Below are 27,113 nucleotides of genomic sequence, written 5' to 3'. Positions count from 1 at the left end.
CCCCCTCACACGGAGCTTGGTCCTCCTTCTGAGGGACTCTGGGTCTCCCGTGGAGCCTGGACCCTCTCCTGTGAAGACATGAGAGCTTACCACACACCAGCACCACCCCACTAGGACCTGTCTTGGGCTCCCCTGCTCACCGCCTGAGTTTTCTGTTTTTAATTCTGTACTTTTCTTTTGTTAATCCCACCCAATGAGTTTTTCTTATCAAATATTGCATTTTTTTAAATCTCTAGGGGTGTGTGTGTGTGTGTGTGTTCTGGCGGTACTGGGTGCTGCTTCTAGGGTGCTCTGCTGCTGAGCTGCATCCTCAGTCCTTTTTTTTTTTCTGTTTCTGAGACAGGGTCTCACTAAGTTGTTGAGGCTGGCCTCAAACTTGTGATCCTCCTGCCTCAGACTCCCAATCTGCTGGAATATATAGGAGTGCACCACCATGCTGACCTCAGTTGGTTCTTTGAAAACATTTTCAACTGCTCTTCTCATTATGTACATTTTCTTTAAATATATGAACATGTCGTTCTTTCTAAGTTTCTATCTCTAGTCCTATCGTCTCTTGCCTTTCAAGCCTGCACTTCCTGCCCCTTCGCATCTTCTGGGATTCGGATGCTGGTGGGCACCTGCTCCCCTCGCTGTTTCTGCAGCCCACAATGGGCCTCCCAGGGGAAGACCAGACATCCTGCAGTCCACCCTGCCTGTCCTCCTCCAGAGGCCCACAGGCCTGTGCTACCTGTGTCCAGCTCTTTAGTTGCTTATGGGGGAACCTTAAAGACTGGTCTTCATAACTACAGTCTTGCAGAAGAGACGTGCACGCCAGCCCATCTGTGTACCCAGAACAATACCACTCTAACAAGCAGGCCGGCAGGATTATTTCTTCATGTATTTACTTTGCTTTAAAAGTGACTTCAATGTTGGTTACTTACTTTCCTGAGTGGAAGTAACAATTTCAAAAGACCTACTTGGGCATGGGTTTCTCAAAGCTTAAAGGGTCCTCTGTACTTGTTAAGAAGACTCAGACCAACTGGGTGGCCACACCTGTACCCAGCGACTCAGGGAGCTGAGGCAGGAGCATCCTGAATTTGAGGCCAGACTCAGCAACTTGGCAAGACCCTGTCTCAACATAGAAAATTAATATTTGCTGATGACATGATTCTATATTTAGAGGATCCAAAAACCTCCTCCAGAAAACTTCTAGACCTCATCAATGAATTCAGCAAAATAGCAGGCTGTAAAATCAACACGCATAAATCTACAGCATTTTTATACGCAAGCGACGAAACAGCTGAAAGGGAAATGAGGAAAACAACCCCATTTGCCAAAGCCTCAAAACAAAAAAAAAAAAAAACTGGGAATAATCTAACCAAAGAGGTAAAGGGTCTCTACAATGAAAACTACAAAATACTGAAGAAAGAAATTGAGGAAGACCTTAGAAGATGGAAAGATCTCCCATGTTCTTGGATAGGCAGATTTAATATTGTCAAAATGGCCATACTACCAAAAGTGCTCTACAGATTCAATGCAATTCCAACTAAAATCCCCATGACGTACCTCACAGACATAGAGCAAGCAGTCATGAAATTCATCTGGAAGAACAACAGACCCAGAATAGCTAAAGCAATCCTTAGCAGGAAGAATGAAACAGGGGGTATCACAATACCAGAACTTCAACTCTACTACAAAGCAATAGTAACAAAAACGGCATGGTATTGGCACCAAAATAGACAGGTAGATCAATGGTGCAGAATAGAGGACACGGACACAAACCCAAACAAATACAATTTTCTCATACTAGACAAAGGGGCCAAAAATATGCAATGAGAAAAGATAGCCTCTTCAACAAATGGTGCTGGGAAAACTGGAAATCCATATGCAACAGAATGAAACTAAACCCCTCTCTCTCACCCTGCACAAAACTCAACTCACAATGGATCAAGGACCTCGAAATCAGACCAGAGACCCTGCATCTTGTAGAAGAAAAAGTAGGTCCAAATCTTCACCTTGTTGGCTTAGGATCAGACTTCCGTAGCAGGACGCCCATAGCACAAGAAATAAAAGCAAGAATCAACAACTGGGAAAGATTCAAACTAAATAGCTTTCTCTCAGCAAAGGAAACGATCAGCAATGCGGAGAGAGAGCCTACAGAGTGGGAGAATATCTTTGCCACTCATACTTCAGATAGAGCACTAGTTTCCAGAATCTATAAAGAACTCAAGAAACTCTACACCAAGAATACAAATAACCCAATCAACAAATGGGCTAAGGATATGAACAGACACTTCACAGAAGAAGATCTACAAGCAATCAACAAACATATGAAAAAATGTTCACCATCTTTAGTACTAAGAGAAATGCAAATCAAAACTACACTAAGGTTCCATCTCACCCCAATTAGAATGGCGATTATCAAGAATACAAGCAACAATAGGTGTTGGAGAGGATGTGGGGAAAAAGGTCCGCTCATACATTGCTGGTGGGGCTGCAAATTAGTGCAGCCACTCTGGAAAGCAGTGTGCAGATTCCTTAGAAAACTTGGAATGGACCTACCATTTGACCCAGCTATCCCACTCCTCGGCCTATACCCAAAGGACTTAAAATCAGCATAGTACAGAGATACAGCCACATCAATGTTCATAGCGGCTCAATTCACAATAGGCAGACTGTGGAACCAACCTAGATGTCCTTCAATTAATGAATGGATAAAGAGACTGTGGTATATGTATACAATGGAATATTACTCAGCTATAAAGAATAATAAAATTATGGCATTTGCAAGCAAATGGATGAAATTGGAGAATATCATGCTAAGTGAGATAAGCCAATCTCAAAAATCCAAAGGACGAATGATCTCACTGATAAGCAGATGATGACACATAATGGGGAGTGGGAGGGGGGAAGAATGGAGGAAGGAGGGACTGTATAGAGGGAAAAGAGGGGTGGGCGGGGTGGTGGGGGGGAAGGAAAAAATAACAGAATGAACCGAACATCATTACCCTACGTAGATGTATGAATACGCAAATGGTATGCTGTCACTCCAGGTACAAACAGAAACAACATGCATCCCATTTGTTTACAATAAAAATAAATTTAAAATAAAAATAGAAAATTAAAAGGACTGGGGTTCCGCTCAGTGGCAGAGCTCTGGCCTGGCACGTGCAAGGCCTGGTTCAGCCCCAGCGGCAAAGAGGAAAGACGAGGAGTCAGCATGGCACTGGCAGCCAGGCTTGCCCACCCCAGCAGGACCCTGACCACCACGCTGGCTCCTTGCATGTCTTCGGCTGCGGTCAGCTGCACACAGCTCTGGAGGTCACAGCATGACTGGCCCTCTCGCCTTCAGCTGCGGGGCAGAGAAGAGGTGGAGGCGATGCTGAGGGGCAGGGCAGGAGACCCTTGGTTGCGGGGCGGTGAGGACGGCTGGGGAGGGCCTTGCTGGCTCTGAGCTGAGGGAGTCCTCTGGTCAGCACACAAGTGGGAGGACCAGGCCGGCACGGCACCATGCTCTGGGTGAGTTCACAGTCACAAACTGCTCTCCTGGACGGCGGTCTGTCTTTGCTCCTCTCGCTCTTTCTCTCAGTACTGGGCCTGACACGCAGGGTGCTCCACCACTGAGCCACACCCCTAGAGTGGGCTGGCCTTGAAGACTGCTGTCCTCCTGCAACTTACTCCGAAATTGCTGGGATTTGAGGCCTGTTTTCCACACCCAGCTTGTGCAACCGTTTTCAAGAATTTTGTTCAGGGAAAAGCTAATGCTTTTCTCCTCTTTGTTTTGTACTGGAGACTGGATCTGGGGTGCTCCATCACTTAGGTACACCCCAGCGGTTTTTATGGTTTTTTTTTTTGCTCTTTTTTTTTTTTTTTTTTATTGTAAACAAATGGGATACAAGTTGTTTCTCTGTTTGTACCTGGCGTAAAGGCATACCATCTGTGTAATGGTTTTTATGTTTTGAGACAAGACAGAGTCTCACTAAATTGCCAAGGCTGGCCTTGAATTTTTGATTCTTTTGCTTCAGCCACTCTAAACACTGGGATGCAGGCATGCGCCCCTGTTGCTCAGTTAATGTAATTTTCAAAAGAACAAAACTTTAAAGAAAAAAGCAAAAACAAAACCAACATCAGCATTTCTTCCCAGCCCGGCCTCTGCTGGAGAGTGGGCTGGAGAGTGGAAGCCTCCCCCTCTGACGCAGGCTACTGGGCAGCACTGGTTCAGAGTGTGGGGTGCCTGGGGGAAGAGGCCCTGGCCCTCCTGCCTGCCGCCTCACCAGGAGCCACATTTCCCAGGGAGACCTTTGCCCTCCAGCTACACCCTCTCCTCCACCCTTCTCCTGGCAGGCCAGGCAGGGGCGGGGCCTGGGAGCCTGGAAGGTCACTCAGTGCCCTTGGGAGCTTCCCACCTGCAGGGCTCTGGGAGTAGTGGGAGCACCTGCAGCCCCCCTGGGCAGGCTTCCGCCCCTGGGGAGAGCTGCCTTTCCAGAGCACCGCCCACCCCGTGTGCTCAGCCTTCCTGGCCCCTGTGAATAGGACGCAAGTCCTCAGATGCACAGAGCCAGACATGGAATGGCCCACCAGATAGGGACAGGGGCCAGCAGCTTTTGACACTTAAGAACTGTGAATCAAAACCATTGCTGAAATATCAGCATTGGAAAAAAAACAAAACAAAATCCAAAACCATTTGTGAAATCTGCCAGTGGAGGAGTGAGGAGAGCCGGCAGGAGCCGTCAGCAGACGGTCTGGCAGTCTCTGAGCCACGTCCCTTCTCGGGGCCTCCCAGCGTGCCACGGCACATCCACAGGGTGCTCACCTCGCACGTGCCTGGCACAAAAACAAGGGCTGGGAGGTGGTGGGTGTGGTGCGTTTCCATGCGGAAGGTCCTGGGTTTCCTCCCCAGCGCCATGAAGAAATAAAAAAGCTAAAGATGACAATCCACACGCGCCCGACCAAATGAGCCACCCTGCTTGTGGACGGGCAGCACCCCCTCACCCGAGTGTGCCAGTGAGGAAAAGCCCGGGCACAAAAGCAGAAAGCCTACCCACCCCCCAGCAGCCGAGAGGAGAGGCCCAGGCGTGGGAGACCTGCCCAGTGCCAAGAGGTGCCTCCGGCCAGGCTGGTGCAGCACCCGAATGGGGAGGAGAGGGCCACCAGCTGCGGCCGTGGCACGGAGCCCCTTGCTCCCAAGGTCCTGCTGTCTGCCGCCCTGCAACAGACTCTGGGGGTGCTCATTTCCCACTCCTGGGTCCTGAGCTGCACCCCACAAGCGGTGGAGGACTCTGGTCCCCAGGTGCCTCTGGCTGGCCTTCCTGTGATGCTGAAGAGCACCCCTCCGGTGAGCCCGGCCTGGCGCAGGCCAGCAAGGGCGCTGATGCTGAGCTCCGCCCGGCCCCCGCTTGCTCTTCATCTGCAACAGGCATCTTAGAAACTGGCGCATCCTTCCTCACGCCCAAGGCATACCTCCAGACTCCCCAGACTGTGCATCTTTGCGGCTGGGCTGAGTTGTCGGCGGGGCCTGTGGCTGAGAGGAAGGTAGAGCGCTCGTTCGGCCTGCGGGATGCTGAGTCATTCTTTCTCTCCCAGGCTCTTGGAGAACGCCGTCTTACCTGACGGGCTCCACCAGGCGCGGTGTGGGGCTCCATTCTTCCTGACTTTTTCATGGGTGCGCTTGTGCAGCATTACTTTTTTCGTTGGTGCTGGGGATCTCACCCAGGAGAGCTACCGCCCCACCCCTTTTATTTTATCTGGGGAGGGGCCTCACTAGGTTGGCCCTGGGCCCCAGGCTGGGGCCACAGTGTGCACCTGGCATTCCCGTCTTGTGATGGTGTGTGAGGTATCTGGAGCTTGTTGATTACTTCTTCTCATGCATTTTATTGCTGCAGAACTTGAAAATCCACCTGCTCGGCTCCCAGAGAAATTCTGTCTATATTTTGATGAGAATTAAGGTTGGTGTTTTCAGTTTCTCCTATTTGATACTTTATCTGGGACATGCCTCCTTTTCAAGCTCACATTTTTTAAACAATGCTTAGTAGCATCTCTAATCAGATGCACACTTTTCTTGAGTCTGTTTAGATCCCCCAGGATGCAGATTCCCATTCTCACCTTATCTCTACACAGATTGACTGCTTCTGGCAGAGGTCAGGGATTTAGGACAAAGCCTGTCAGAGGTCCCTACCCACAGGGACATTCTTGAAGCAGACAGAAAGAAACAAGGTAACTAAGAAAAAACAAAAAACAAGAAGGCCTGGGGGTTAGGGCTAAGAAGAAGAAAGTGGGGTGGGGCTGACTGCTGGACAGGCCAGGGGGAGCTCCCCGGAGGCAGGCAGGTGCTGGGGAGGCAGTGCCTCAGGCAGGCAAGGGAGGTTGGTCAGGTGCTGGGCCAGCAGCCTCCACCTCTGGCTGCCATGCAGAGACCCATGGGAGCTGTGCAGGAAGGAAGCTGAAAGAAGATGCCTGGCCAGAGGCGGTCCTGGAGGGCAGAGGGGCAGTGGTGACCCACGGGTTGTCCCCCAGGGCAGCTGCATCCGGGTGCTGGATCCCGAACCCAGGAGGCTATGCGGCCCTCCCTGCATCAGCCAGGCTGGGACAGGCTTACAGAGGAAGCGGGTGAGCAGGCCCTGACAGCGGTTTTGGTTCCACCTCAGTGGCAGGAGGAGCGAAGCTGTCCAGCAGGCAGCCTGAGAACCCTGGCTGGGCGCGGCCTTCTTCATCAATGCCTGCCACACACCCCTGAGCACTCTGTGGCCCGACACGGGGTCTCCTCCAGTGCGGCCCAGACACCGGGTCTCCCCCGTTGTACCCCCGACACCGGGTCTCCTCCCCTGCGGCCCCCGACACTGGGTCTCCCCGGCTGTGCCCCCGACACCGGGTCTCCTCCCCTGCGGCCCCCGACACCGGGTCTCCCCGGCTGTGCCCCTGACACCGGTCTCTTCCGCTGCGCTCGTGCCTGGAGTCTTGTGAGCAGTGCACTCACATGTCACACAGGTGTGGACAGTTGACGTAGCAGCCACGTCTAAGGACAGGGACTACTGAAGAAGTGCCAGGCAGGTGGCACACCTGGCCCCCAGCAATTCAGGAGGCCAGGGCAGGAGGGTCAGACGTGTGAGGCCAGCCTGAGCCATTTATGAAGACATCTCAAAAATTAAAAAAAATAAATAAGGGCGGGGCTGTCACTCAGTGGCAGAGCACCCAGCCTCGTGCCCGCCCTGGGTGCACATGTACACACACGGGAAAGCCAGCCAGACACAGGTCCCTGGTGCTCCTCCTGAGGCTCCCAGGGCTCCTGTGACACACCCTGCATCTCTGACCCAGGAGTCTGCCCCCTGCTTCTGCACCAGAGACTGACCATTGCCCGTAGGATGCTGGCCCCTCCTCTGCTGCCCAATCTATGCCAGCTGCATAGGCGGGATTCCCACTTCCTCCGCTTCCTCCTCTGCTCAGGGCTCCCTCAAGTACTGTCTCCTGCTGCTGCTTTTTCAAGCAAAGTTTCCTGAGCACACTGTCCCCCCACTGTCTGCTCAAGTCACTCAGCCAGGGATGCTGGAGTGACAAGCTCACTGAGATCACCCTCAGCCCACCAGTGTCCTTCACCTTGAGAAGCCAGGGTCTCACTTTATCCTGACCTTACTGACCTCCCTGCCGCATTCCACAGTTGACCACTCCCTGGCTCTCAAGTTTTTATTACAAAATATACCCATACCACATCAAACATGCAACACATGCGTGGTTCATTGTTTTGGGGACTGGGAGTTGAACCCAGGGGTGCACGACCTCTCAGCTACACCCCCAGTCCTGCTTTTGAGACAGGGTCTCCCTAAGCTGCTCAAGCTGGACTCTAAGTTGGGCTCCTTCTGCCGTGGCTTCCCGAGTCCCTGGGGTTACAGGTGGATGCCAGCATGCCAGCTGAGTCAAGTTTATAGGTGCCAGCTGTGCCTGTGCCTTTGCTCTCTGCCTGAGTCACTGCCGTGCCGTGATGCAGAGACTAGCAATGGCAGAGGAGAACGGCGGCCGCCAAGTCCAAGCCTCTCTCTGGCCTCCACAGAAGTCTGCCGACCGCTCTGAGAGGACTCAGCACAGTGGCTGTGGCTTGCCCCTCTGGAAGCCCCTCAGTGACACCGCTGACTCTCAGCAGGCAGTGGTCTCACTGCAGGCTCTCCCTTTCTGTGCTGATGAGCTCGGCCCCACTGCCGCGTCTCTCAGACAGCTTTTGGAACCATGCCTCACCTTTGGTGGCCTGAGCTTCGTTATACCTTATCCAGCTGTGAGTTTTATTTTTCGGTGTTGGGGACCGAACCCATGACCTCAGGCATGCTAGGCCAGCAATCTACCCCTGAGCTAAAACCCAGCCCTTTTTATTTATTTATTGAGGCAGGGTCTGGCTCAGTTGCCTGGCTCAGTTGTGATCCTCCTGCCTTAGCCTCCCAGGTAGCTGGCATTACAGGTGTGCGTCACCGCATCTGGCCTGGATTTCTTTTTAAGAGTTCTGTTCTGTTTGGGACTTCTTAGGCTTCCTGGATTAACTGGCATCTCTAGGATGTCCTCGGCCCCGTGTCTTCAACTGCCCCCTTCCTGCTGCCCCGCTTCCTTTGCTTTTGGTGCTGGAGGCGAGCCCCGACCTGGGGCACTCTGCGTACTGCTCCACCACTGAACCTCACTGTGCAGGCCTGCTGGGTTCTTCCTCCAGCCCACCTGGGCTTTCCTCATGGCTCCTTGTTTCTGGATATACTTTCTTGCTGCTATTTTCTTTCTTTAAGCAAACAATTCATTTTTTTTGTGGTGCGAGGCTTTGGACCAGGGCCTGGCACACACTGGGCGAGTGCTCCACCGCTGAGCTGGGCCCAGCCCTCTGCACGCTATGAGGCAGGGTCTGGCCTGAGTGTGCGCTCCTCCTGCGTGGCCTCCCCGGCCGCTGGGTCACAGTCGACGGTGTTGCTCCCAGCCTCCCAGCCTCTCAGCCTGCTGCCTCACTCCTGTGGTGCAGGGGGTCCCTTGGAGCTCTGGCTGTGGAAACAACTTGCAGTAGCTCTCGCCTAGTTCAGAGTTGCTCTAATCTGTGGGGCCCCAGCTGGTGTGAATCTGTGCAAGGACGGACTTGGGTGACGACGTTGAGGACAGTCTCCCCTAGTCAGTGCCCAGGGGGCAGCGGTTCAAGTGTCCTCGCAGCCCTGGACAGGGCCGGGAAGCTGGGGCCCTGAGGGCGAGCAGTGGGGCTGTTTCTGGGTGGCCTCTGTAGCTGGGGCTGCAGTGCTCTGGAGTTCCAGCCTTACAGGGAGGGAGTCACATTGGGCTCCCACCCTGCTGGGCCCCGGTGTTCCTCACCTGCTGTCCGAACTCTGGGAGGTGCTGACACCAAATTTCAAGTTTGCCCAGTTTGACAGAGGTGGCGGTTGCAGCCAGCTTTAGTCCTCTGCTCAGGTGGGCCCCTGACTCCTGGCATCCCACTCCCGTGGGAGTGCATTCAGTGGAACCACCCATCTGAGCACTTGGGCTGACAGTACCAGAAGCTGAAGACCAGAGTGGACTTCTACCTAAGTGCACTTAGCTGTCAGACGACTGAGGCCTCAAAAGGTTTCCCATCAATTTCTGTTGAAATTTGACTGGAAGAAGAAAAACCTATCCAAGAGGTTATCATGAAAGATTCAGAAAGTAAAAAAGGATAAATAACAAAGAACTTGATCATATTCACTTTATATATTTATTTACACCCGTGATCCCAGAGACCTAGGGGCTGAGGCAGGAGGATCACAAGTTGGAGCCCAAGCAACTTAGTGAGGCCCTGTTACAAAATAAAAATAAAAAGGGCAAGCGGTGCAGCTCAGTGGTAGAGCACCTCTGGGTTCAGTCCCCAGCACCAGGGAAACAATTCCATCTAAGTTGAAAAGCCAACGTGAGTTGAAAATAGGGCCACAGGGAATGACAAGGCAGCCTCTATGCCGGCCCAGGCGGGGCCACGGGGGTGGGCAGCACAAGTCCTTGGCCACGTGTGTCAGACACACTTCTGACTTAAAGAAGCCCCTGCGAAGCTACATTTCTCCTGTCCCTCTGTGAGTCACTCCCCAGCAAGAGAGCAGCAAGCAGAAGACTAAGTGCAGAGCTGGCACAGTGGCCAGACCTGTCACCCAGCAACTCCAGAGCTCAAGGCAGGAAGATCCCAAGATCAAGGCCAGCCTGGGCAACTCGGCCACCCCGTCTCCAAAGAAAGGCGCAAACAAACAAGTTCACCCAAGAACTCCCAGGGTGGCAGATGCGAGTTCTGCAGATTCGGCACCCCAGGAACATGTGCTGGGGAGGGGGCAGAGGGCCCTGGAGCAAGAGCAGGGCCCCATCCTGGGTCAGGGGCAGAAGGACATAGCAGAGGTGGTGACCGGGAGCACCAGGGAGGTGCTGCCTCTGCAGGTAGCAGGCAGCAATTCTGCTGCAGGCCACTGGGCCCAGTGGACCAGGCCACGCTCTCCCTCCAGCCTGGAGCTCAGATGCCGACCCCACCTGCCAGGACCCAGCGTGGGAGGGAACAGCCACACCGGGAGGGAACAGCCACATCCACATGGCCCCATATGAAGCGCCTGGCGCTCCCTCGCTGACTCATCCACAGGAGTGCCCCAGAGCCCACAGCTCCTCTGTGCAGGGCCGCAGCCTCGAAGCCAGTCATTTTGGATCTTCCGTCCTTCTATCCCCAGTCCTTCTCTTTCTGTGAAGCCCACACTTACTCAGCCTGTGGACACTCTATTTTATTGAAAAAAGCATGGCCCCATTCCAGGACTGGAAATAAAGCCAGTCGAGATCTTTAAACTGAAGAGCCTAAATTTAATGAATCCTCAGAAACTAGAATAGAGTGGGGAGCATGGGACCACAAGAGCTGAGCCTGAAGGCTGCACGGAGCATGAACAGGAACATCCAGGAAGACTCCCAGGGAGCAGTGCAAAGGGAAGACCCGGACAGGCCCTTGCAACACCACTGTGCTTCCTGCAAGCAGGCGGGACTAGGGCAGGGGTCCAGGAACAGCGTGCCAGGGAAGGGGCTCGCCAAGCGGGAACAGTCCCAGGCACCAGCACACCTCAGCAGCCCTCTGGGGTAAAAGAAGCCCACCTCACAACACACACCACAATACATGACAGTGGGCCATGGAGTCACACTAAAGCAACGAAGAGCTTTCCTGAAGACATGGGACAATGAGGCCGGAGTGGCCTACGTGGGTACCAAAAGCCCAAAGAATAAAAAACAAGGACATCAGCTACACAGAAGTGAAAAATATGTGCATAAGAAAAAGCACCACAAGAAGAGTGAAAAGCTGGGCATGGTGGCCACTCCGGGGATCCCAGGGACTCAGGAAGCTGAGGCAGGAGGATCCCAAGTTCAAGGCGAGCCTGGGCACCTTAGCAAGACCCTATCCCACATTAAAAAGAATAAAAAGAACTGGGGATGTGGCTCAGGGATAGAGCGTCCCTGGGTTCAATCCCTAGTACCAAAAAAAAAAAAAAAAGTCAAAAGCAGGTGATGGTATGCAGGAAGCTGCTCTGGACACTGGCAGTGTGGCCTGGCATGTGTGGGTGGAGGACAATCTGATGCCACCTGCCGATCAGAGACACAGTACATTTTGCTTGTGAAATCCAGGGCTGAGCTTGCTGGGCAAGGGCTCTACACTGAGGTTACACCCCCAGCAATACCCTTTTTTTTTCCCCTTTGGCCTGGGGATGGAACCCAGAAGCATTCTACTGAGCCATATCCTAAGCCCTTTTTATTTTTTATTCTGAAACAAGGTCTCGCTACATTGCTGAGGCTGCCCTGGAACTTGCCATTCTCTTGCCTCAGCCTCCCAAGTGGCTGGGCTGGTAGGTGGGCGCCATGTGCTCAGCTGTGATACCAGAAGGGAGCGTGCTCTGGGAGGATGTGCCCACTCCGGGTCCAGCTCCCTCCTGCTGCTCTGAAACAGGATCTTCCTCCCTCCACCCTTCTTGCTATGAGCAGTCTCCTACAGTCCCCAAAAGCGAACCCTTCAAATAGATTTTCCTGAAAACTTCATAATGCCCAGAAGTGTGCTCCAGAGCTGTAGCCTGTGGAGTGTCCAGGAGTAGAGGGACAGACAGAAACCCCGGGCTGGGAGGCCATGGCTCACAAGGCCATGGTCTCTGTGACCTCCTCTGGCACAGGAGACTGAGCAATACCCAAGTACCCAAGGGAGGCTGTGCTGGTGGTGGCTCCTGTCCTACAGGGTCCTGCACAGCATGATGTGGGAAATGGGCTGCAGGGTAGGGGCAAGGGCCTGTGGCATCTGTGGATCGCTCAACCGGAGCTCAGGAGGTTCAGGCATGAGGAAGGCAGCACCCACTCCACTTCGGCCTCAGGGAGTGGAGGCCACGCTGTCCCGAGCCATGGACCGCCCTGCAGGGCAGCAGCGGGGCAGGCGTTTCTCTCCTACCTGGAGCTGAGTCATCCTGGGAGGGGTGGCCTGAGGGGCTGGATCCCAGGTCTAGTAACCGCCAGGTGTCCTGGAGGGAGCTGCTGGCCAGTGAGGATGACCCGTGGGTGTGACGGCCCTTTTCCTCAGGGACTGCAGCCTGCAGAGGCCTCCTGGGCCCGTTTTCTTTCTGAGGTGGTCTGCAAGTCACCCAGGGGGTCTCGAGTTGCTTCTGTAGAAATTGGGAAAGACAGAGTTGTCTCGAACGCCCTCTTCCTCTGTCCTGATCCCCTCAGCCATGGCTCTGAGACAGGGAGAGGCAGCTGGGGACGAGGACAGTGTCCAGGAGGGAGGTGAATGCTCTGCTATACCAGCACTGGCAGTACTGACGGCCAGGCTGCTGAGCACTTGCAGGTAAAAGCAACCCTCCAGAAGGGAGAAGGTGGCCCTCCAGCACAGTGTGAGGCCGCGGGCCGTTCCGGGTGCCTGTGTCCTCCCACCAGCTCCCACGCCCTCCCGGCCACAGGCTCCACTCCGAATGAGGTGCCTGGGATCCCGGAAGCACTTGCTCACAGCAAGGGCCCGAGGGTGGGTCCCCACAGCCCTGCAGAGGTGCAGGCAGGCCCAGCACGCGGGGTACCCTCTGCCTGTTCACCCCTACCTGCTGCTCCTGGGTGGGCCCTGCTGCGCCTGCCCTCCAGCCTCGCCGGACATGGCTTCTGCCCACTGAGTGTGCCGAGCAGGGCTGATCATTCCCTGCGCATTCAGAATGATGTTCTTCCTTGGTGTGCTGAGGGTCCCGCTGTGGCAAAGGATAAGGAGGGTTCAGATGATGCCCACAAGCTCTTCAATGGCACTGCCGACACCGTCCCCAGAGCTCTTGTACGCGGGGCTCTCCACGTGGTGACAGGTTCAGAAGGGTGGGGTGTGCTTGCTCCATCAGTCAGGACACAGAAGGCTGCTCAATCCAGTTCTGTGCCCACCTATCTTCTGAGGAGGGGATGGCAAGCGCTGTGCCCTGGACACCAAGCAGAAGCCTCTTCTGCAAGGGCAAGGCAGCCAGCAGGCACTGGCCTTGGCCTGGGGTGGAGTGGGACCCCCCAAAGGTGCTGGCCTTGGCAATGGACAAAAGCAGCCCCAGGACCTCTTGGGCTGGTTGCCAACCAGGACGCTTTGCCCACTCCTGTCTGAGGGCTTGATTACACCCTGCTGCTGGGGGAGGCTGCAGAAAAGCAGGCAGAGGAGAGTCAGGAAGAGCAGCCCAGGAAGCATGATGGGAAATACCTGAGAACCTGGAAAGCAGGTTCCTTGCGCTCAGGAGGAAGCCTCGCAAGCAGAGGTAGCCACATGGAGCTTAGGGCAGTGACCAGATGCAGGGACCTGGACCCTCACCCTCTCCCAGGCTCAGTGGCAGGACACCAGTGCACACCACAGGAGTGCAAGAGCTCTGTGGCCTCGTTGGCCACGTCCATTCACCTATCACTAATTCACAGTTCCCTGGGTCCCAATGGCCAAGGGCTTCCTTTTGTGCTGACCCCCGTTTCTTCCCAGGGGCAAGCTTCCTGGGTGAGCCTGCACCATCCCTCAGTCCAGATCCCTGCCCTTTACTGAAACTCAGGTTGCCCCTGGACTGTGTTGTGTGTGTGGCCTTGGGCTGGACACTGACCACAGATGCAGAAGGAACATCTTGAATGGACTGCCCACAGGTCCCCTCCCGCTCTCCAGCTCCCTGGGCTGCAGCCTGGATGTCCTCCTCTCGTATTCCAGGGCCCCCATCTCTGCCCTCCAGGTTCCCCACCCCCACCCCTGCAGGCTCTGCGGGCCAAACAGCTCTCAGATACCCGGGCCAGAGCCGTTGCTTCCTCCTGGCTGGGGCAAACTCAGTGGACATCACCTCAGGGCGGAAAAACCTGTCCGTCTCTACCGAGCTCTCTTACTTTAAAAATAAACTGAAAAGGCAAATATGCTCTGGGAGAATATATTTACAGCACGTGCAGCAAACAAGGATCATGGATCTGTATCAAGACTATAAAATTCTGAATTTTTTTTTTTTTTTTGGTCTTTTCTCTCTTCTGCAGAAATTAGGATTGAACCCAGGGGTGCTCTAAAACTGAGCTGCACACCCAGTCCTTTTTATTTTTATTTTAAGACAGGGTCTCACTAAGCTGCCCAGGCTGGGCTGGAACTCGTGATCCTCTTGCCTCTGCTCCTGAGTTGCTGGGATCACAGGTGTGGCCACCATGTGCAACCTCAATGATATCCTTTAAAGAAGCTTACTGTTAGCAGTTTGATTATTTAGCAATGCTGGGGATAGAACGCAGGGCCTCACATGTGGTAGGCAAGTGCTGTCCACTGAGCTACATCCCCAGGACCTGGTTTTGAGCAGTTTAACACACACACACAACTCCGAGGTGCAGTGTGGACTGTCTCATCAGCCATCGAGGTGGAAACTGCTGGTCCTGTCGCAGTGCGCACTGAGGCGGGAGAAGGCTGCCCGGGGCAGGAGCGCATGGGCCATGCTCACGGCGACCCAGCTGCACAGCTTCCATGCGAGGTCTGAGCAAGCAGCGCTGCCCTGCAGGGCCCAAAGCACAGCAGCTGCAACTCCAGAGGGGAAGGGCCCCGGAGGGCCGCGAGGCAGGGCAGAATTCCACCACCCTGGTAAGAGCCCTGCCAGAAGGAAGGCCTAAAAGCCAGGTGAGGCCTGAATTAGGACAAATGATGTAACTGCTACTAGGCCTTTCCTGTGGCTTCACCCAAGCTACACAGGGGCTCTACCACTGAGCCACACCTAGTCACCGACACGTGGTGCTGGGAATTGAACCCAGGGGCTCTACCACCGAGCTGACCCCTAGACCTTTTCATTTGAGACAAGGTCTCACTAGCTGGCTGAGGCTGGATTTGAACTCGTGACCCTCCCGCCTCAGGCTCCTGAGTGGCTGGAATTGCAGGTGTGCACCCCATGGTTGGCTCATCGACCATTTTAAACAACAGAAATGGCAACTCTGTATGGTTTGATATAGATGGTACCTGCCCCACTCTGCGCAATACTCGATGAGAGGCCACTGTCTCTAACCTGGGAAAGGTGTGGACACCAGTCGTCTCCTTCGTGCTGAACTGAGGGTCTGGGTCAGGACTGCAGGGCAAGAGGAAGAGTGACAGGCAGGAGAGGAGCAGGCACCACCCCACCACGGGTGTCAGGCCCCCAAAGGAACCAGAGACTGCCACAGACCTCCTCACCAAATGGACTCAGCAGAAGTGGCAAGACGTAATGTAACTTGAAAAGATTCTTCATGATGAACAGGCTGCTGGGGTCGTGGCTGTGGTAGAGCCCTTGTCTGACACATGTGCGGCACTGGGTTTCGAGACTCAGCACCACATAAAAATAATAAGATAAAGGTATTGTGTCCATCCACAACTAAAAATACACTGAAAAAAAGACGAACAGGCTGTGTAGCGTCCATCAAATGGGATATTATTCAACACTAAAAGGCAATGAGCGTCACCACGGAGAGACGTCCGGACACCTGAGCCGCAGAAGCCCTGTGAGAAGGCTGCAGGCTGTGCGACTCCAGCTACCCGGTGGGAAGGCAAAGGCAGGGAGATGGGAGGGCTCGCATGGCCAGAGTAGGGACGGAGGGAGGACGCTGCAGAGGCAGGCACTGTCACCACACACTTGCCCAGACCTACAGAAGACACCACTCCAGCCAGGTGCCGTGGCCACGCCTGTAATTCCAGCAGCTGGGAAGGCTGAGGCAGGAGGATCACAAGTTCAAAGTCAGCCTCAGCAATGGTGAGGCACTAAGCAACTAAGTGAGACCCTGTGTCTAAATAAAACACAAAATAGGGCTGGGGAGGGGCTCAGTGTCAGAGTGTCCCTGAGCTCAATCCCTGGTACCAAAAAAAAAAAAAAAAAAAAGACACCATGTCAGTGTCGGCTCCTGGGCTCAGACAGGCACCCAGGCCAAAGCAAGACCACACAGGAAAAGGAGGGCCAGGGCAGTTTCTCTGTAAGTCTGCAACAGTGCTGAGAAACAGTCTATCAGTTCTTTAAAACACTTAGTATTTAAATAATAATATTTTAAATAGCAGGAAATACAGATGTTATTCTGTTGTCCTTCAAGATGACCTGTATGTAGCACACTGAAGGGCCCCCTGTGCTACATGGGGGTGTAAGCTGGCACAGCAGCTTCAGACTGTCATTTGGCATTGCCTAAGGAAGACGAAAAACGAGCCGGGCGTGGTGGCCACACCTGCAATCCCAGTGGCTCGGGAGGCTGAGGCAGGAGGATCCCAAGTTCAGGGCCAGCCTGGGCCACTCAGCAAGAGCCTATCTCAGAATAGAAAATAATGAAGGACTGAGAATGTGGCTCAGCAGTGGAGCACCTGCGCTCAGTCCATGGTTCTACAAAAAGACAAAAAGGAGGGTAACTGCTTACAGGGCACGAGGATTGTTAATGAAATAAATGCCTGGAAGCAACAGTGCCTGCTGCCTCAACCAAATAGAAACAGATCTTCCAAGTTGAAAAACAGTTAAGTACAAAATTAGCCTGTGAATTCATCAGATTAAAAGTCTTCAAGTTATCTAAGGGTTTAGGTTCTAACTGGGAACTAAATCCAGGGTGCTTTACACTGGGCTACACCCCAGTCTTTTCTACTTTTCAGTTTTGAGACAGGGTTTTGCTGAGTGGCCCAGGCTGGTCTTGAACTTCTTTAAAAAAAAAAAAAAAAAATTTTGTTTTAGTTGTACATGACACAATACCTTTATTTTATTTTTATGTGATGCTGAGGATCAAACCCAGGGCCTCATGCATGCTAGGCGAGCGCTCTACCACACAGTCACAACCCCAGCCTGGTCTTGAACTTTTGATTCTCTTGCCTCAGCTGCCAAAGTCACTGGGATTACAGGCATGTACCACAGTGGCCGGCTTATCTGAAAACTTTTTTAAAAAGGAATTAAAAAGCAAATGACAAATTTGGAAAGAGCTGTAACAGACAAGCAGCAATTGCCTTAATATGTAAAGAAGTCTTACAAACCAACAAGTACAAACACACCAGTAGAAAAATTAGAACATGCATAAATAACCCAGAAAGAGGAACTGAAAGGCCAGTAAATGTAAGACATTTAATGCCACCAAAGATATAAGAACATTTTGATTAAAGAGATAAATGTTTTTCAACCTATCATTTTGATAAAGATTTTAAAGATAACACCCAGGTGGGCAAAGTTATAGTAAGACATATATACAATATAAATAGCAATTTTTAAAAAAGCAGCATAAAACACATTGAAATGTTATTGGTAGCCATGTTTGGATCTGAGCATCAGAGGCTTTTCATATTCTATTTAATACTCAAGAAGACAGCAGAACTAGAAGAGTTACCTGAGCTGAGGTGTGGGTCTTCACCTGTCCCAAAGGTGGGCTGTGGTCCCAAAGAGCCTCGGGCACCTCACCCTGGTCCTGGGCCCCGGGGGTGGGAGGCAGGGGAGGACAGGGCAGTCTCCCTGGAAACGAGACCAGGAAAGGGTCTGTTCTCTGTGCTTCAGTCACTCCCGGGTTTCTCTCCTGCTGAACACAAACACTCGAGAACAGCATGTTCCTTTCCAAAGCCAAAGTCACTTCTGCACCACAGAACCTGGGCAGGGGCCAGGTGTGAACGAGCCACACACCAGCACCCAGTGGGGCAGCCTCTCACCACCACAGGGCTTCCTACAGGCAGAGCGGACTGTGCCTACTCACAGGGCCAAAGATAGACCTGCTCCGCAGCATGCACAGAGTGCAGCAGTGGCCCACTGTGCGCCTGGGGTTCCAGCCGCTCAAGAGGCTGAGGCAGGAGGCTGGTTGAGCCCCCCAGTTGAGGGCCAGTTTGGGCAACACAGCACAACTTCATCCGGAAAAAAAAAAAAAAATAAAAGGGAAGAAGCAAAAGTTTAAACTACATGCTTAAAAATTACAGCGTGATAAACGCGTGAGCATTCCACCTTACTTGGAAATGATCTTGGCATCAAATGACCATCCTTTCATGGACTAATTTGTGTTAAGTTACCTGCATATCTTTGAGTTTTCTTTAAGCTGACATACTGCATAATTACTACTGAAATAGTATTTCCAGAGTAAGGAATCAATTCAGGACCCCAAGAAGTTCTTGTTCTTGTTTTTTGGGGGGAGGGTTATGACTAGAGCTATTTATCATATTAGAAACTAAAGCAGAATGATTTTTTAAAAATTTTTACAATACTGGGGATCAAACCAGGGAAGTTCTACCACTGAGCTAAGTTGCTAAGCCTGACCTGGAACATGAGATCCACCTGCCTCAGCCTCCCTGGGATTACAAGTGTGGGCACTACTGTGTCCAGGCTTTGTACTTGTTTTGATTGGGCAAAAATAACGTTTTCTATGAACATTTAGTTACTGTGAGGCTGCGATCAGAGGCACTTTTATATACTGCTATGAGCATCTCTGGACACTTGGCATGGGTGCCGAGAGGACTGGGCCCCCCAGGGACCGTGCCTGCAGGCCCAGGCAGCAGGGCTCCCAGGTGCGTGGCACCTACCTCTGACAGCCAGGCCTGAGAGGGAGGCTGTGTGCAGCTGTGGGGTGTGAGTGTGGGTGGGCACGTACACGGGGCACGTGGGCCGGGGCTTGCACGCGAGTGAACAAAGGACAGAGAAGTGCTGGCATTTTCACAAAAGTGTGAACTAGCTCGAGTTAGCATTTTTGTTTTCCTGTGTACTTTTCAGCACTGTTTAAAAAAATATTTCTGTGGTACTGGGGATTAAAACTGCAGTGCTCTACCACTGAGCCACACCCCTAGTCCTTTTTTATTTTTAAAAAATTTTTAGTTGTAGATGGACACAGTATCTTTACTTTATTTATTCATGTGGTGCTGAGGGTCCAGTCCAGTGTCCCACACATGCAAGGTTAGTGCTCCACTACTGAGCCACAGCCCTAGCCCTTTTTATTTTGAGACAGAGTCTTGCTAAGCTGTTGCCCAGGCTGGGCTTGAACTTGTGATTCTCCTGCCTTGGCCTCCTGAGTCACTGGGATCAGAAGTGTGCACCATCATACCCAGCAGCACTGTTTTTACAATGAGCAAACTTTTTTGATGAGAAAACTAAAATCTTTTTTGAAAAATGCTAGTATCTATAAGACTGCCAAACGACAGTTCATGGAATTCCAGCTTTCTGAGGTGGAGGTCTGTCCCTGGGACTCTGGTCTCTGGGAGAGGCAGGCATGGTGGGAGGGAGGGGCAGGGAAGGAGGCAAGGCAGATGAGCCCGGGTATTACTCTGCTGGCCCTGTGCCCTGCAGGACCCTCTGTTGCACGTGCTTCTCCTCCGGGCCTTGGTCTGAGCTTGCAGCAGGAGGGGTGCTACTTGTCTCGGAGCAGAGGGGTCACTGCCTAGAGCTGGAATGGGTTCCACGGCCTGACAGGGGGTGCACTGGGCAGGCAGTGCTCTAAGACTGAGGTGGACTGCTGGCCAGCGAGGAGGCGGTCGGCCCACTCCTGAGGGGCAGACAGGTGGGGACACGCTCCGAGGCAGGGGCTCCAGGACACACACAGAGGCCGCGTGGAGGTGGCTGGGGTGCCTGTGGACAGCTGCCAATAGCAGGTGTGTCCAATCCTGGGCTGGAAGGTCTCGTTCTGAATGCTATGAACGATGACCTGGTGTTTGTCACAGTTGGTCACTCTACTATTTAATGGCTGTGGTCACATGGCATAGGAACCAGTGGAGATACAGAGACCAGCCTCACCCACTCTTGCTGCCAGGACGGGGCGCTAGGCTGCTAGGCGGGGCCTCTGTTGGTCAGCAAGGGTGCGTGGGACGGGCAGAGTCAAGTGTCCCCTGTCCTCTGCCCACTGTCTTCCTCTGCTCCTGTCCAGCCATGCCGTGGCTCTGTGTGCCCAAGGGCCCCAACAGGCTATGCCGTGGTTCGGACACGCCAGGTCACTGCTGCCACGGGACACCAGCCAGGAGAGGAGGAGGAGCCTTGGGGGCATTGCCACTTGGAACCACCATGACACCTGCATGTCCAGCAAAAGCATCAGCCCGCAGCAGCCTGGGCCTCACAGGAAGGGGCCTCACAGGGCGTGCAAGACACCCGAGGCAAGGGTTCCTATGAACATGCGGCCCCTCCCTCTCCTACTCTGCAGCGTCAGGAGGGAGCTGGGGCCTGGCACATGCCGGGCAAATGCTCTGTGCCCACCCTGGCCCTGAGGCCTTCTAAGTAGCATTCCAGAAGAATCGCGGGCTCAGACAGGAGCCTGCGAGGGTTGTAAACTGCCCTCTGGAAAGGCCTCTGCAGTTGGATCCCTCCCAGTGCCCCGCCTTTCTCCAAGCCGAGGGGGAGGCTTTGCGGTGCTGGGGATGGTCCCAGGCCTCGCATGCCAGCCCTCCACTCTCTGCTCTGAGAAGGAACTGCCAAAGCGGTGGCCTAACTGGCACTCCTGGACTCCCACAGAGCAGAGTGGCTCCTCCTCAGACCGGTGGACTTCTCGGCCCTTCCTGGCCCTCGGCCAGGCCTCCAGTGGCCCCAACAGGCATGGGGTCCTTTCAGGTCAGGTGTGCGAATGTGCCCCGTCTGGGATCTTGGATGCCTTTTCTTCTCTTCTCTTCTCTTCTCTTCTCTCTCTCTCTCTCTCTTTCTTTCTTTTTTGCAGTGCTGGGGATTGAACCCAGGGCCTTGTGCTTGCAAGGCAAGCACTCTACCCACTGAGCTATCTCCCCAGCCCTTGGATGCCTTTTCCTCAGAGACTCACATGAAGTGGCACCTGGCCTGAGGACCACTGGTTTCCCCACACCATGTTAGTTCTCAAGCCTTTAGTGAGGAGCTTCTCTCACTGCAAAGAAACCAGTTAACATGCTCACGGCCCACGGGGGAAGCAGAGTTTGAGCCCAGTGCCCTCACAGCACACACTGAAGTAAATCCCAGCTAATTAGACACCAGAAGAGGCACGCCCAGAGTCTCACTCTGGGAGAGTTTCATGATGAGGGAGGAAGTCACAGCCCAAAGAAAGGGAAAGAGCGCAGGGCTGTGGGCTCTGCCTGCATAGTTCTCCAAGTGCTGGGGTGAGGGTGGTCTTCCTGCCATGTGCAAAAGGCCAACACTGAACTAAGGAGGGGCAGAAGCCACCAGCCTTCGGAGGAGACTGCAAGGGTAGGCGCTGGTACCTGTGGCTCTGTAGTGAGGCAAGCCCACGGCCTGCAACACAGACTCTGGCACCACACGGGGCCTTTGCCATGGGGGTGTGGACAGGGTGGGTGGACGGACGGAGGGTACGACAGGCACCTGCTCAAACACAGGCTCAGCTGGCTGTAGAAAGTCACAAGAGGAAGGGGGCGTCCCTATCATCAAAGACAACGTGGCTGAGGTGGCAGAGCGAGGCACAGAGGCCAAGGCGAGGGGTATCGTGGCTCAGAGGGGAGGGCACTGTTGGTTTAGAGGTGATGACGTAGAATGGAATTGAGAGAGGGAATAGAGCTCAAACTGCTAAGACCACTGCTTGCCAACAGTAACAGACAGGAACAGCCAGGGTGGTATCCATGCCTGCAATCTCAGCAGCTCAGAAGGCTGAGGCAGGAGGATCTCAAGTTCAAGACCGGCCTCAGCAACTTAGTGAGACTGCCTTAAAATAAAACATTAAAAAGTCTGTGGGTGTGGCTCAGTGTTTAAACAGCAGCAGTAGCAGCAGCAAGGTTCTGAGCTAGGCATGGTGCAGCAGCCCTGTAGTCCCAGTGGCTCAGGAGGCTGAGGCAGGGTGGCAAGTTTGAGGCCAGGCTGGAAACTTAGCAAAACCCTCTCTCAAATAAAGTAAAAGGGCTGGGGATGTACCTCAGGAGTAGAGTGCTTGTCTGGCCTGTGTGAGGACTGGGCCCCACTCCCCCACTCCCAGCACGGCAAAACAGAAGCAAGGTCCTGTATGAACTTGCAGAAAGCACCTCTTCCCCCTTGAGCTGTGAAGTGGACAGGTGTCAGGGAGAGCGGCTTCTGCCCACACTCCCTGCACTCGTGGGTGCCCCAAGGGGGTAATGGGGCTGGACAATGGTCCATGTCCACCAGTTCTCACACCAACACCTACAAACACCTGCCAAAGAGCTGTTTACTGCTCCTCTTTCAGGGGCTGGGTTCTCAGGACAAAGCCACTAAGACAGTCTCTTTCCAACACACCAAGTGAAAAGGCTGGCCTTACGCTGGTGACTTCACAGTAAGGCCTGGCTGGCCTCCACCTCTCGGCTCTCACACAGTGCTCTGGTGTGGCAGTGTGGACAGCCCCTCTGCTCCTGCTCAGACCTCCCCCAGCATCACCTCTTCATGGAGACCAGTGCTCCCTGGAGCTCTGCTGCCCAGCGCCTGAGGCTGCTTCTCCTTCCCCTCTGCCAGGTTTCTTCAGAAGCCACCGAAGGACATGCTAAAGCCACAGCGGTCACCCCTGCAGTCAGCCCCAGGTGGAGCCTGGGGAGGAGGCACCCTGATCTCCCTCTTCCCTTTGATGGTGACCTACCTGCCTGCCTACCTTCCCTCCATCGTGGGGTTGGAGACTGAACCCAGGGCCTTGGACACTAGGGAAGTTCTCTACATCCCAGCCCCTGGCGGCCTTCTCGAGCTCTCGTGGCTGGGGCGGACGAAGTGCTGCTCCTCTGGCCCTTCCAGCGCTCCTGGCTCCCAGGCTTCGGGGTCTTTTGTTCTCTTTTTTTGGTAGTAGGGACTGAACCCAGGGGCACTGAACCACTGAGCCACGTGCCCAGCCCTTTTTGTTATTCTGAGACAGTGCTTCACTAAATTGCTGAGACTGGCCTAGAACTTAGGCTCCTTCTGCCTCAGCCTCCTGAGTCGCTACAATGACAGATGTGGCCACCATGCCCAGCTGCTCCCAGCTCTTAGGGGCACACAGGCTGGAGCTTCACGTCTGCAGCATGTTTGCTATGAACCTAGTCCCAGGTCCCCATCTGCTCACAGTGTTTAGGCAAAGGACAGGAAGGTATAGCCAGATGGCAGACTCCCCAGAGCTAGCCTTTGGGGCCATCACAGAAACTGAAAGCTTGGGAACTGTCATCTTGCTGAAAGGCGAACAAGGGCAGAAGGCAGGTGAGTGAGGAGCAGCTGCAGTGAGCACTCGGCTGCACCTGCTGTCGGCCAGCCCCACTGAGACCGCAGTGAGGCCTGCGCAGGGCCAGACACCCACTCAGGCTGTGTGCATGTGTCTGGAGCTCTGCTTCTTCACGGCCCCTCTGGCCCCTCTGGGTGCAGGCTGCCTTGCATGCCACAAACCTGTGTCGTTTTTCAGTCTTGTAGTTCTAGCCTCCCTGCCTTCCCCTCCACCGGGGATGCTGCTGCTGTGCTACTCCTGCGAAGTGGGCAGGGAGCACCAGCACTGGGAGGAGGTCCTGCCCTGCCAGCGGCATCCGGCTGCTCCATGCCGAGGAGCATCCCCTCACCTTCCTGAGAAGTCCAGGCCAGGGCCCCTGCTGGCCCAGGCTCCTCGCAGGCAGGTAGGGAAGTGGTCCTGGCAGTCCTGTGGTGCGCCCCTTGCTCCCTGCTGCCCCAGTTCTCGTGCGGCCTTGTCCAGTCCTGTTCCCAGGGACTCACCCTTGGGGTGTCCCTGCTCTGCTCGAAGCCGGTTCCCCATCTCCATGAGCTGCTCCTTCTCCAGGCGGAGACGCAGGATTTTTTTGGCGGCTTCCTTAAGTTTCCTCTGCAGGTGGGGGACGGATAAAGACTGTGGAGGCTGTGGCCCCAGCTGTGGGTACCTGGGGAGCTCCCCTGGGTCCTTCGTCCCCACAGGTCTCTCATCTGCAAGGCCCTGTAAACAAAACCCATACAGCAACGCCCTGTGAGGCCACAGGCCTGGTGGAAGCCTGCATGGTGGAGGGCCCGGCGGTGGTGCTCCCACCCGAGCCTGCCCTCCCAGAATGGGCACTGCTGCCTGCCCCGTGCCTTGGCCTGGGTCCAGGAGAGTGCCAATGCTCCCAGGGGCTCCTCTACAGAGTGGGTCATCCTAGGCCCTATTCTCCAGGCTGCAGCCTGACCTCAGGTCCTCAGCCCTTTTCCTGCTGGCCACAGGCCCTGGCAACCCCCAACTCAAAACCTCTGAGTGTTCCTCCCCCACAGCCCTGCTGGGTGTGTTGGCCTGTGTCTGTCAAGAGGAGACGAGGAGAACTCAGGCACCCAACTGGCACAGTGCCCCAGGGCATGCACCGGGTCCTGCTCCTGGGAACAGAGATGGCCTACCCACCGCCAGCTCCAGCACGCCCCCAGACCCAAGAGGACTGCACCCTGTGTAGGTGCTGCTTCTGCATCTGTAACAAGGACTTCAGACTCCTCGCTTGGGCCTGCAAATGTCCAGTGGGCAACTAAAAGCCTTTTATCTGCCTCCCTTTTATCTGCCTCCCTTGCTGAGTCACCTCAGACTCACTGTGATGAGTTTGACTATCTGAGACAACAGCAAGTTTCTGATGGACAAGGCTCCACCTGACAGACCTTGAGATAATGATCACCAGACCACAGCTGACCAGGACAGTCTGATGACGCACACGCCTGGCTGCTGTCGACACAGCAGGGCAGCTCAGTCAGCACCAGGAGACAGGGTGGAGGCTGGTGCCTGGCCTTTCCAGGGTGGCCGCACCCACTGGAGTGCCTTTCCTGCTTCTCACCACCTCTTCCTCCCTTTGGTTCTGGGACAAGTGGCCCCAGAGTCACCTCTGGCCTAGGGCTCTGGTATCAGGCTGCTCCTCACCCTCCTGTCTCACCCCAGTCCTTGCCCTAGGCCTGCGATAGCTGCCTCCTGTGAACAGCAGGTTATCAGCTGCCTCGCCTTCCCCCACCTGCCTGGACACGGCAGGCCAGCTGTGGTTCCCTGCTGAGCTGCAGAAGGGAAGGTGGGAGGAGAAAGCTACGGTGTCTGAGGGGAGGAGGCTGCCACAGGGAGCTGGAGTCTGGGCCAGGCCTGGACTAGGGGCCCACAGCAAGCACAGCCATGTACAAGTGCAGATGCAGCACAGGAGGGCATCAAGGGCCGAGCAGGGCGCAGGGACACCTGGACCTGGCACAGCCTAGCCACTCCTAACACCTGCAAGAGAAGCCAGTCGCTCCCTTATCCTGGCCACAGGAGTCCCGAGTCCCTGGAACAGACCTGAGGGCCTGTCCTGGCCAGTTTCCCAGGATTGGAAGGTACCCATGCCCTCTAGGTACTGCTGTTCCCCAAGTGCCCCAGGAGCTGCGGGTGACTATGCACCAGTACCTCCTGCATGTGCTGCAGGCCACAAGGGACCTAGGGGGTCATGGAAGGACACAGTGAAGAGCAATGTCTGCCCCTTTCTTGGGCCAGGAGAGGCCTATGGTTCCACAGGCCTGAGGCCAGGCCAGGTGAGGGCAGTTCCAGGGAGGCCTTGCTGCAGGCATGAATATCCCAGACCCCATGCATCTTCTCCAGTGTGTGTGACTCGGGCTGCTGTCCCCTCTGCAGGTATGGCCTTCAAAGGACAAAGGACTTGAGGCTCTCAGGCTGGGAGAGGTGGGTGGCCCTGGAAGAAGGCGGGCCTGGGCTCCATCCGCCCCCAGCTGGGCAAGTGGGAATTCACCTGGGCCGCTTAAAGGCTTGGGCCGTTCTCCAGCTGCTCTCATGAAGAAGGGACCGTCCTGAAGCAGAGCCGCAGCAGACCTCAGGTACCTCGAGGTCGGGTGGCCTGTTCTCAGCACTGGAACTGAACTCTGGGCCTTGCACACGCTAGGTCAGCACTCTGCCACTGAGCTGCACCCCAGTCCTTTCCCTTTTTATCTTTGAGATAGGAGCTCACTAAATTGACCTTGAACTTGAGCTCACTGGGCTCTTCCTGCCTCAGCCTCCCAAAGTGCTGGAATACAGATGTGCCCCAATGTGCCTGGCTTTAGACATCCGTAGTATGAGGGAAGATTTGCTCTCCAAACCTAGGCCCCTGAACACAGGTGGCTCCCACCTGACCCAGGTGGTGCTTGGTGGTGCCCTGGCCCTTCCCTTGTAATAAGAGCCCAGCGGGGAGGAACGGCCCCAGGCCGAGTCCCTGTTCCAGACCCATCACTGACATGGGGGATGTGGAGTGAACCTCCCTGGGTCAGTTTCTGCTAAAATTTTATCTGATGTGTTTATTTTGGCCAGGTGTGGTGGCACACACCTGAATCCCAGCGGCTTGGGAGGCCGAGGCAAGATGATTGCAAGTTCAAGGCCAGCCTCAGCAATTTAGTAAGGCCCTAAGCAACTTATCAAGACCCTGTTTCTAAATAAATATATAAATAAAAAGGGCTGGGGATGTGGCTCCATGGTTAAGCACCCCTGGGTTCAATTCCTGGTACCAAAAAAAAAAAGTTCACTTTGACGATTCTCTGAAGTCTTTTTCCCAAATAAAGATTGCACAACCTGAGACACATTCAGGGGTGTCTTTTTAACAAATGCACCCTCAGCAAGTATAATGGCAGCCCCACCAGCACTCACTCCAGGGTGGGGTACTGCCCTGCCTGGGTGCCAATATCAGCATCTTGGGAGGAAACAGGAGAATCTGGCCCACTGAGATGACTTAATGACATCCACTAGCCACCAACCAAAGCTGTCCTCGGAGATTGCAGTCAGAGCCGGGGACCCTCCAGGACTAGGGAAGTCCCGCAGGCCACTGCCCCTCAGCAGACCCTTGGAAAGCCCCTGGAGCTGCCCTGGAAGCTGGGAATGGAGCAGGGCAGCCTGCAGCAGGAAGAAAGCTGGTGTGAGTC

At 54.4% G+C, this 27,113-nt stretch overlaps 1 protein-coding gene across 1 annotated transcript in view; it reads right to left on the bottom strand.

Moving 5' to 3' along the window:
• CCDC57 (coiled-coil domain containing 57) overlaps nt 1-27,113 on the bottom strand; it is a 100,737-nt gene that overhangs the window by 23,158 nt on the left and 50,466 nt on the right. The window contains exons 15-18 of the mRNA XM_079131053.1: nt 23,964-24,177; nt 17,758-17,879; nt 13,035-13,175; nt 12,395-12,605 (exon numbers count right to left, since the gene is read on the bottom strand). Of these exons, the coding sequence (XP_078987179.1) occupies nt 12,395-12,605; nt 13,035-13,175; nt 17,758-17,879; nt 23,964-24,177 (688 nt within the window). The remainder of the gene's footprint in view (nt 1-12,394; nt 12,606-13,034; nt 13,176-17,757; nt 17,880-23,963; nt 24,178-27,113) is intronic.

Source organism: Sciurus vulgaris, assembly GCF_902686455.1.
Source record: "Sciurus vulgaris genome assembly, chromosome: 3".
Lineage (NCBI taxonomy): Eukaryota > Metazoa > Chordata > Mammalia > Rodentia > Sciuridae > Sciurus > Sciurus vulgaris.
Note: the sequence above shows the minus strand (reverse complement) of the source record. Positions and strands in the feature narration are given on the sequence as shown.